The 11,344-nt window shown below is 46.8% G+C and overlaps 1 protein-coding gene across 1 annotated transcript; it reads right to left on the bottom strand.

Moving 5' to 3' along the window:
* Window positions 1-329: 329 nt before the first annotated feature.
* Window positions 330-4,655, bottom strand: LOC128338006 (uncharacterized). The gene is given in 1 exon segment (XM_053279896.1): window positions 330-4,655. A coding segment is annotated over 1 exon segment (4,326 nt).
* Window positions 4,656-11,344: the final 6,689 nt, after the last annotated feature.

Below are 11,344 nucleotides of genomic sequence, written 5' to 3'. Positions count from 1 at the left end.
TCTGCAGTAATTTCTTCATTGCTGGTCACGTTGTATCTAGGATGTTTGGGGTATTTTAAAAGTTTTTTGTCAGGTGGTTTAAGCATTTTCATGGTGTTTTGTTTTTGTTTTGTTTGGGCAAAGGTGTTGCTCTTCCTGCTTGTTTGGTGTTTGATGCTGGGTTTTCTATGTTATTTAGTATGTCTTTGTTTGTTTGTTGTGGTCTTGTTTGTGTAGTCTGCATTTTATTCTTGTTTCAACTCTTTTTTTTGTCTTTGCAGAGAAGTTTGGTAGAACTTTGGGGTTGTTTTTGTTACTTGTGGCACGTGCAGTTTGTGTTTTTGCTAGGGTTATTTTGTTGTTCTTGGTCTAAAGCTGTAAGTGTGTTTTGTTGTTCTGCTGTCCTGTGTTTCTTTGTCTGTTTCTTTCTGGTTATTGTCAAATATTTCTGTGTAGACGCAGTTTGGGATGTCTTGTTGTGCTGACACGACGGTTAATGAGTCGAATGATCTGACTCGAGATAGGGCCACATATAATTGTCCATGGCTGAATACTGGATCTTTTAGGTAAAGGCATATTTTTTCAAAGGTTTGTCCTTGTGACTTGTTGATGGTCATTGCAAAGGACAATCTTACTGGGAACTGCCTTCTTTTGAATTTGAATGGCATATTTGTGTCAGAGGGTATTATTGGAATCCTTGGGATGAGAGCAATCTCGTCGTTTTCAGAGTGTGTTATGGCTTTTGCTTCAATAATGTTGGGTTGAAGGCGTATGACTGTGAGACGTGTTCCATTGCACAGTCTTCTTGTGGGAGCTAAGTTCCTCAGCAGTATGATGATTGCTCCTGGTTTAAGACGCAGTTGGTGCGGTGGCATGCCTGTTGGTGTAAGGCTGTTTAAGAATTCCTCTGGGTATGCCAGGCGATCTTCTTCTTGCTCACTTTCGATGGTGTCTATACTTTCATATATGACTTCCTCACCTGGCATACGTTCGAGGACACGGTTATTGAGTTCTAGGGACATGTGGTTTGTTACAGTCAGTATTGCTCTTCCTTTTAGTTGCTGTGGTGTGACTGTGGTGAAATCAATATCACCATATAATTGTTCCACAGGGTCCTGTATCACTGGGTAGCAGTTATTTGGTAAACGTGTTGTCTCTCCGTTCCTTCCATCGCCTACTGCTAAGAGCCATGTTGCAAAGTCTTTTTCATTGTGCAGAGCATGCATGTTTTTGTTGAGTTTGATTACATGAATGTGTTTCCAGAGGTGGTGTTTTTTTAAGCAGCTGGCTACGGTTAAGGATCTTGAACCTCTAATGATGACAGGGAGGATTTGTCGGAAATCACCCCCCAGCAAGATGGTTTTGCCTCCGAATGGTTGTGTGGATTTTGTGAGGTCTTTGAGGAGTCTGTCTACAGCCAGGAAGGCATGTGTATGTGTCATTGGTGCTTCATCCCAGACTATCAATTTTGTGTCTATGAGGTGTTTTGCTGCAATTGTGTTTGGCTTTATGTCGCAGGTTGAGCTTGCATCCAGGATCAGTGGAATCTTGAATACTGAGTGTGCTGTTCTACCTCCTGGTAATAGTGTAGCTGCTATTCCAGTTGAAGCAACTGCTGTAGCCTGGTCTCCTTTGCCTCAGATAGTGTGTATGAGTGTTGTGTAGACAAATGTTTTCCCTGTTCCTGCAGGTCCATCTAGGAAAAAGCAGTGTGGCTTGTCATTTGGAGTATCATAAATAGTTTGTAGTACTGTGATGACTGCTCTTTGTTGTTCTATGTTTAGCTTGCTGGTATGTATTTCGGCCTGTTCTTGCTCTCCCAGAATGTCTAAGGTGTCCTGTTTTTGAATAGCATCTGGTAGATGCAGAACTGGCAAATTCAAGTTCTTCAAAGTCATGCCATAAGTTTTTAACTGTGTTTCAATTTCAGCAAGCGCATATTGTGGGCCAGTGGCCTCTGAATATTTATGTACTAAATCTTCACACATGGCATGTTTGTGTTGGTTCCAAAGTTCAGCCACATCTTCTGCTTCTCCAAAAGCACAGATTATAGCAAAGAGCATTCTAAGGGAATGCGGCATCTGACTCTGTTCTGCCTCATTCAGTGTTTCATGCCAGTTTTTATCTCCTTCTAGAAGTCCATGTGCTCTGCAGGTTTCTAGGTAGCTGTCATAGAGTACCCCATGGACAGTTCTCATACTGTCAAATCCAGTGCTACCTTTGGTTCGGGTGAGTAGCATGCGCAGATAGTACCGTTCTGAGTCTTTAATGCTTACTACTGGCATTCTTCCAATAACTCCTTCCCCTCCGCGCTGTCGCCTCTTCCATTTTGTGAGGATCTTATCGAAGACGTAGTATTTGGGGATGTCTGTGTAAGTCAACTTGTTTGCTTCTTGGTCTTCATGATTCAGTGTGAACCAGGCAGTAAGCATGGTTTTTTTGGTAGATGCCATGGCAATGGCCTGCTCTTCTTGGCCTTCATGATATATCAATTGCTGGTGTTCTGGCAAATGAACTGGTAAGCGGATTATGGTGTGTGACTTTTCTGTTAGTGTAAACTCATTGATTCGCCACATTGCCTCTGGGGCGCTAACATATCTTCCATCCAGAAATGTTCTTATTTCATCATGTTCTAGTATGCCAGTTTGATTTTCTTGCTGTAGCTTGATTGATGCGGCATCATGCCCTTTGTACACATACTTGTAAAGGTACTTGACACTCTTCACAGAGGCACAAACTTCAACGTTGATATGTGCGTTATATTTTTTCAAGAGCCAGGGATTATATGGGACCACCCAGCGATTATCAACATCATATTTTCCAAGCCTGACTGGGGCTGATGTTTGCCTTCTATAGAGAGGGTATCCATTCACATTCTCCTCTGTGGTGTTCCGGAGGTCCTTGGGAAAGTTCTTGGAGCATGTGCCATCTTTCATGCAAGGTGCGTGTGGATTTAGTGTGCCGCAAGGTCCATGAATCATGTGCTTTGTTACAATTTCGTAGAGTTTTGGGCTGACAGTTTTGGAGGGTATCTCTGCATGCACATATCTGTCTATATCATCTTTGGCTCTGATTTTGTTTTTTGAATCTAAGGTAAGCAGGATGTGAGCATGCGGCAAACCTCGTTTTTGGAACTCAATGACGTAGATGTATGCAATGACCTGGCCAAAGATTTGGTGTTGCAAGATATCATCCAAGAGTGCTGTTAATTTCATTTTGAAAACACGGACGATAATGTCTGGCCGGTGCTCTGGTCTTTGAGTGGCTTGCATGGCCTTACTTATCTCTGGCCAAGTTGGGTTGCAAGTGAATGTTACAAATAAATCTGGACGTCCAAATCTTCTGACTATGGCCATGGCATCTTGATAATTTTGTTGCATATATCGAGGGCTGCCTTGGAAGGTTGATGGCAATATTATCATCTTCCCTGTTTTCAGGTGTTCATTTTTGACACGGGTTTCCAGAGCATCTAAGAGTCCACGGTATTGCTCTATGCGTAAATCTTGTTGATTTTGTCTTAGGTAGTTCAATCTTGATCCTTCAGTTCTGACATAAGCATCAACAATGTATTGCTGGTATAATTTGCCGCTGCTATGTAGGAGACTGAAACTTTTCCGTATTGCGAGGCGATAGGCAAAGTACTGCAGTTGTGTGACCCTCACTCGCTTGGCTGAGCGTCTTTCTTCAACATGGGCCATTCCAACATGCCATCCGCACTCGCCATGTGGGAAAAGCATAGGATATACCATTGGGTCGGTGTTGCAGTTCATAGGTGAGATGGTTTGGCAAGTTCCTCCGATTGGATAAATGCAGATGTCTCGATTACTGGGTGGTTCACCATCCTCACCGACAAATATTGCTGCAACCTCAGTGTGGGAACTTGGTGCGTTGTACCTTCTGAGGTCTAAGTTTGCTTGTTCCATGAAAATCATTTGGACTTTAGCTGTTTGCAAACTTTCTGTTAGTCTATGCATTTGTTCATAAGACTTTGCAAATGGGTTGATGTTTCTTAGAAGGGTATCCAGACTTTCCATTACTGTTGCTAAGCAGGCCGAGTTGTTTTGTAGGCGTTGTTTGGTTGCTTCTCCCGTATCAAATATGTACAGTTGGCCATACCCTGCCTTGTGTTGTTCACTTGGGTAAAGTGGAGATACCTTATGGTAGATTTGTCCATGAATACGGAAGCAGTATGGTCCTCTGCCTGGAGGTGTGTTGATTTCAGCTCCCATTGAAGCAAAAGCCAAAGCAGCATTGTATTCTCTGATATGCTCTCTGTAATTTTTTGCCTCTGTTGATTGTGTGAGAAGCAGTTCTTTGAGTAATTCCGGTGGTTCATTAAGTTCTTTGAGTGTCACTTTACCATCATGACAGCATTTAGTGTATTTTCTTGCACAATTGAGTTCATTTAACCAATAAAGTGCACAACAGTAATGGCAGCTTTCAGTCAGAGTCCCACAGTTATGTTCTTTAATGCTATCTTCTGTATAGATTTTTGTGGCGTTGGTTTGTTGGTCTACTAATTTACATTGTTTTGCTCGTCTTTTCATGTTTAGACGATGGTCTCTGGATTCCAAACTCTCATCCATTCGTTTCCTTTTTTGTCTTTGATTCTTGCTTAGTCTTTTCTGCTCAATGTTTTCATTTTCTTTGTTAGTTTGTGTTGTCTTTGATGGCATTTTTTTTCAGTTGTCAGGTTTTTTCTTTTCTTTTCCGCTCTTCGCTTTCTGTCCCTTTGATTTCTTCCTTTTTTTCTTGTCTCTCCTTCTTCTGCAGATTCATTTTCTCTTTCTTTTTTCTTTTTTGCATCGTAGGCAATGTAATTTTTTCTTTTCTTGCTTTCCTTCAAATGATCTTGTCTGCCCTACATTTTTGGAGTAAGGTTATGCTATATTAGAATATACACTGTGCATTTTCCAGACTTCATCAAATGTCAGGGGTTTTCCCCCCTTTTTTTTAATGGGGGGGATCTTGCAGCTGATGGCCCTCATAGGCTGCTGCTCTCAATGTTCCCCCTCCCCTCAAATTCTTTAAGTTTCTATCTGTCTGTCTATCTATCTTATTAATTCTCCTGGGTATGCCTCTTTTGGGGAAGGGCTGGAGACACACTGGGGGTGGGGAGGGGGAGGGCAGGAGAGACACTGGGGCAGTTGGTGGGAGGGAAGGCAGGCGAGACACTGGGGCAGAAGGTATGGGGATGGAAGGGAAGGGAAGGGGGGAGGGAAGGAGAGACACTGGGGGTCTGCCCCATTGTCTGGTCCTCCATCCCCCCACCTTCTGCCCCAGTGCCTGGCCTTCCACCCCCCCACCTTCTGCAACAGTGCCTGGCCTTCCATCCCTCCACCTTCTGCCCCATTGTCTCACCCTCCATCCCTCCACCTTCTGCCCCAGTGCCTGGCCTTCCATCTCTCCACTTTCTGTCCCAGTGCCTGGCCTTCCTTCCCCCAACTTCTCTCCCAGTGCCTCGCCTTCCATCCCCCACCTTCTGCCCCATTGTCTTGCCCTCCATCCCTCCACCTTCTGTCCCAGCGCCTCGCCTTCCATCCCTCCACCTTCTGCCCCAGTGCCTCGCCTGCCATCCTCTCACCTTCTGCCCCAATATCTTGCCCTCCATCCTCTCACCTTCTGCCCCATTGTCTCGCCTGCCATCTCCCTCACCTCTTTCCCCAGTGTTGTCTCTAAGAGCCCCAAGGTTTTTTTGTTTGTTTCTTTGAATGTTTTTGTGGAATCTTTCCCCTCCCTACCTCTTACCCCAGTGTTTGTTCTAGAAGTCCTTTGGGTGTTTTGTTTTTAGTGTTTGGGGGGTGTGTAGGGGGGAATCTGGTGTATGGTTCTCCTCACAGTCTGTCTCTCTGTAGCTCCCCATCCCCACAGCCCCTCAGTTTCATCCCCCGCCACTTATTCTGCCCTCTTTTTTTTAATTTACTATACCATGGTCCCTTTTTGTTTGTCAATTTGTATATTTTCATCAAGTGTCATCAAATGTCCCTCAATCTCCATCTCTACTATCTCCAGCAATCCCCCCGTTATCCCCCAGTGCCTGGCCTTCCATCCCCCCACCTTCTGCCCCAGCGCCTCGCTCTCCATCCCTCCACCTTCTGCCCCATTGTCTCGCCTGCAATCTCCCTCATCTCTTTCCCCACTGTTGTCTCTAAAAGCCTCTAGGTTTTTTTTGTTTTTTTCTTTGAATGTTTTTGTGGAATCTTTCCCCTCCCTACCTCTTACCCCAGTGTTTGTTCTAGAAGTCCTTTGGGTGTTTTGTTTTTAGTGTTGGGGGGGTGTAGGGGGGAATCTGGTGTATGCTTCTCCTCACAGTCTGGTTCTCTGTAGCTCCCCACCCCCCACCCCCGCAGCCCTTCAGCTTCATCCCCTGCCACTTATTCTGCCCTCTTTTTTATTTACTATACCATGGTCCCTTTTTCTTTGTCAATTTGTACATTTTCATCAAGTGTCATCAAATGTCCCTCAATCTCCATCTCTACTATCTCTAGCCACCGATACAGTGAGGGAGACCAACTGTTGAGTCTCGCCCTGTCATCCGTCTCCTCTGTCAGTCAACCGTCTCCTCTGTCAGTCAACCATCTCCTCTGTCACGTGTCCCCCTACTGGCTCTCTCGCACGCCCTTGAGTTTTGTATCCCTCACCCCTTGTGCGGCCTTACCCCCATGTGCTCTGTCTTTAACTTTTCTAGGGCAGCCGCCTCGTTGCAGACAGGTCCTGCGGCTGTCTCTTGCTTCACCCAGGTACTCCGGCTTGTGGCAGGCTGGATCCTCTCCACCTTATTGCCGTGGCCGGCGTTGCTGCTTCTGGGTCGAGCCAGCGTTCATCAGCTTTTCGAGGGCCGGGCCGCCGCCGCTGTCTGCCTCCGTGGCCACCAGGCCCTCCGCCGCTGCTGCTTGCCCCCACGGGCGGGCTCCCTGCTATTTTTGGCCTCCCGGCCCTGGCCGCAAATGCCGCCTCTTGCCCGCGCGGCCGCCATCCAGGCGCGCTGCCGCTTCCCGCCAATGCCGCAGCTTGCCTGCGCAGCCGCCATCCAGGCGCGCCGCTGCCGCCGAGCTCCATGGCTGCTAGGCCCGCCACCGCTGCTTGCCCCCACGGCTGGGCTCCCTGCTATTTTTCGCCTCCCGGCCCTTCCCGCCAATGCCGCAGCTTGCCTGCGCCGCCGCCGTCCAGGCGCACCGCCGCCGCTGAGCTCCATGGTCGCCAGGCCTGCCACCGCGGCTTGCCCCCACGGCCGGGCTCCCTGCTATCTCTGGTCTCCCCATGCCTGCCGTTGCTGCCTCTTGCCTGCGTGCACGCTGGTTGAACTTGCCGCTGCCGCTTGGCTCCATGGCCTCTGTGCCTGCCTGCCTGCTCTGGCTTCCTTAACCCCCTCCCCGCCCCCCATGGCTTGCTTGTTCTCCTGGGTGTGGACCAATCAGGCACCCCCTGCAGCCCAGCCAATCAGCTGGGCTGCTGGGACGCATTTCTCCTGGGCACACCCAGGAGAAATATATATATAGATAATAATAATTACATGAATAAGAACATAATAAGAAACATTTGGACTTAGCAAAGTGATGATTAACAGGTGTTTTGTTTTGTTTTTTTAAACCTATAAAGAACAGATAATGTCAGATAGGTCTGACTAGCTTTTTATTTGATGATATAATAGACAAAGAAAAGAGGCAAGTTATTGATAAAGTATACCTAGACTTCAGCAAGGCTTTTGATGTTGCCCTGTGTGATTTGAAGTTCAAATAATATGAACTGGAAGGAACTATTTTAATGTTAAAAAGTAACAAATTGCAAATCTGCATATGCATAATACTTGACAGCAGTATAGTGATCAATGGTTTGACAACACATTGGGAAGAAGTTAATTCTCTTAAACGAATGGCAATCAGATATGGCAATTTTGTTCTCGGAAACAAAATTGTTGTCAAAATAAAATGCTTATGCTTCAAATATTTCCTCCAAGCTTACTGCCCCACGTGTCTTTGCTTCCTCCCAGGGGAAACACAAAGAACTAAAAGCCCCTGGCCCCCAAAGTGACTAAATCCAGTTAACAACTATTCACCATACGCCCTGCCCACACTCCCAGTTACTCTCCAAATTCAACCTGGGAGACCACCCAAACTGGGTGAATAACCAGTGCCAACTACCTGTCCTGCAGTAACGCATAATTACAACTGTAACTCAGTCATGCTGCATAAATATCAGGCATTTCCCACAGGAGCCTGTGATGATTAGGCATTTAAAGGGAGGATGCTCTGCACAGTTCTTGGAACTTTGCTGAGCAGCTGTCAGTAAAAAACAACAGTTGAGGCAGTTGGAGGAAGCAGTCGAAACAGAGGCATAACTAGGGAAAACGGCGCCCGGGGCAAGCACTGAAATGGCGCCCCCCCGCGCGCCCCCCAACATACTACATTATACTTAGGTTTTTCCTCACAAGCGCCCGCCGCCGCCAAGCCAGGCCACTGACTGGCTGCCAGGCACCAGCAAAGCAATGGGGGGGCCGCAGGTGACGCGGAAGGGACCACTCGTGGGGAAGGGGGCACCGACGCGCACCCTTGACTGCTGCAGCGCTGCTGCACTGAGCAGGAAACATTTGTATTAACAAAAAATAAAAAAAAATTAAAATAAATTTGGTCATGGCAGTGCCCCCCACGTGACCAGAAAAGATGGCGCCCGGGGCACGTGCCCCCCCTGCCCCCCTTATAGTTACGCCTCTGAGTCGAAACTAGGGTCTGGTAACATTAAGAAAAATAAATAAATACCAAGTAAACCTATCAAATCCAGTCCCCTCTAACAATGGAGTATGTCTCTGTTTGCTCACAAGACCCAACAAGACTCTTATAGGCCTTAAACATTCTTCCCAAGGGGAGGAGACAAAGACCTTTTAAGCTATAGTCTTATCTGCACTATGCTTTGTAATAATAGTCAAATATGCATTCTTATATACCTAATTAGGAATATATAAATGGCTAGTTAAGATCAGCAGGGAAGTAACTTGCCTAGGAAGCAAGAGGGTGCTGGTTCGAATCCCCCCAGGTGTCTTTCCCAGACTATGGGGGACACCTATATTGGGCAGTAGCGATAAAGGAAGTAGGGATCTGCAAACAGGTTCAACGTCAGGGGTTCACTGAATTTTTTTTTAAAAAAATAAAAAAATATTATTTTTTACTTACCCCCTTTGGGGGAGTTGTTGGAAATGGCGGGGGGGGATCTGCAGAGGTTTCCCCTCCCCCCACTGGCCTCCCTTCATGCCCATACAGCCTGCCATGCCTGTGCAATTGGCCTCTGCATGGTCTGACCAACTGCACTGAGGGGGAAGGTCTGAACGGCCGAAGAGCCAGCCAAACAGCTGGTATGGGCATGAAGGGAGGCCTGTGGTGGGAAGGGGGAACCTCCATGGACACCAGCACCCCAGTGCCTCCAACAATTCCCCCAAAGGGGGTCAGTAATAATATTTTTTTTTAAATTAGAAAAAAAATGTTCATGAACCCCCCCCCCCGGACCGGACCGGTGGTGGTGGTGGTTGAGGGGGTGCCGGATCGAACTGGCCTGGTCCGGGTTCGGTCCAGACTCAAACTGAACCAGACCAGCCAGTTCCGTTCACACCCCTAATAGGAAGATGCTAAAAGGCATCATCTCATACTGCGTAGGAGGAGGCAATGGTAAACCCCTCCTGTATAGTACCAAAGGCAACCACAGGGCTCTTTTGGCACCAGGAGTCAACACCAACTCGACAGCACAACTTTGCCTTTAGTTAAGATCTTGGCTATAGGCCATTAGGGCTGTGTTGGCCCAACAAACAGGTTGGAGCCAAAACATGCCTTCTGTCAGGCATTGTCAGAGAGAGTTCCAAAATGACAGCAGGAGCCTCCAACACTTGGAACTTGGAACAGCCAGACCCCCTCCCAACCCTGCCATCTCCTGATCTCTCCTCCTACCCCTCCTTTACCAGGGACTCAGCTGGGGACAGGGGATAGGCTGCTCCCTCTTCCCAGACCAAGTACTCAAGTGCTTCCTTTGCCAGCTGGGAGAGTTCAAACATTGAGGGTTGTTTGCTTGTTTGTTTGCTTGCTTGTTTGTTTGCTTGTTTTTAGCTAGGTGATTGATGGCCCATGTAATCCTAGCCCGGAATAGGACTGCTCAGGGTACTAGAAGAAAAGCTGTTCTACTGGGTGCCTGAGCACCCCAGCTGTTTCTAGCATTACCTGGACTATCAAACACCTAGGAGGACAGCTAAAGAAGAAAAACCCTCACTTTTTGAACTCAAGACTCTTCCAGCTGGCAAAAGAAGTAGTTAAGAGCTTGCTCTGGGAGGAGGAAGTGATGCAGTCTGTCCCCTGCTCCCAACTGGGTCCCAGGTAAAGCAGGAGGAGGAGGAGAGGGCAAAGCAGGGTGTCCCACAGAAATGTTGTAGTTCCACCCAGCCCCAATCTGACAGAGTTGCAATATCTTCCAAGAGGGGGCTACATAGCCCTCTTTACAGCCTCAGGTCAGATTGGGTAAAATCAGCACCCAGCATTTGGAGCCATGCACAGACCTAGAGGCCATATATCATTATTTTTAAGCCATCATTCTGTTATCAAATTAATTTGTGGATGAATATGTGGAGCTATGTTCCAATTACCCATTGTAGCTCACCAGCCAAGAGAATCCTATTCAAACTGCCAAGGTTATATCAAGAGCCAGAGACATATGGTTCGCCTTTCTTGGGATTCATCTATGAGATACAACGGCTTAATTAACTAACACTGCTCCTTAAGGCGTGACATTTTCTCTGGATGAGACAGCCATCCTCCTAACTCATGAGTTCAGTGAGTCCTAAGATGCTTATTATTAGCTGAATTGTGACCATGATATTTTTTCCAGTGCCTGAGTCCTATAAAGAATGTTCCTTATCCATATGAACAGATAATAGGAACTTTCCCATACTGGGAAAAGTAATATCATATTGTTAAATTTAAAATAAAGATCAACCTTTATTATCCAATTTATTTAAATAACAAACATTTTTTTAAAAAATCCTGCCCTCTTGAGTTTCAGATTGGTGACTTACAGTGTGCAATGACTGGCTGGTGATTCCCCTCTAGTTCCAAATTGGCTCATTTCCATTCAAATTTTGTGTTGCCAGGGGTGACTGGCCCAGCATTGGCTAGGGGAAGGGTCAAGGAAGGGACAGGGGTGGCGAGAGTTCAAAGGAGGGATTTTCAAATGTACTTAAGGAAGCAAGCAGCCACCATTCTGCCTTTCTGCCTCATGGGTAAAGAGAGAACCTCTGCCTTGTGGGTGAGAGCCTTCTCTCCTCATGGGAGAGAGCCTTCCGCCTTGTGGGTGAAGAGAGAGAGCGCATCAGGGGAGATTTGCTTTGCTTTGC

This window comes from Hemicordylus capensis, chromosome 1, assembly GCF_027244095.1.
Source record: "Hemicordylus capensis ecotype Gifberg chromosome 1, rHemCap1.1.pri, whole genome shotgun sequence".
NCBI classification, from domain to species: domain Eukaryota; kingdom Metazoa; phylum Chordata; class Lepidosauria; order Squamata; family Cordylidae; genus Hemicordylus; species Hemicordylus capensis.
The sequence above is the reverse complement of the archived record's forward strand: the minus strand, read 5'-3'. Positions and strand labels throughout refer to the sequence as shown.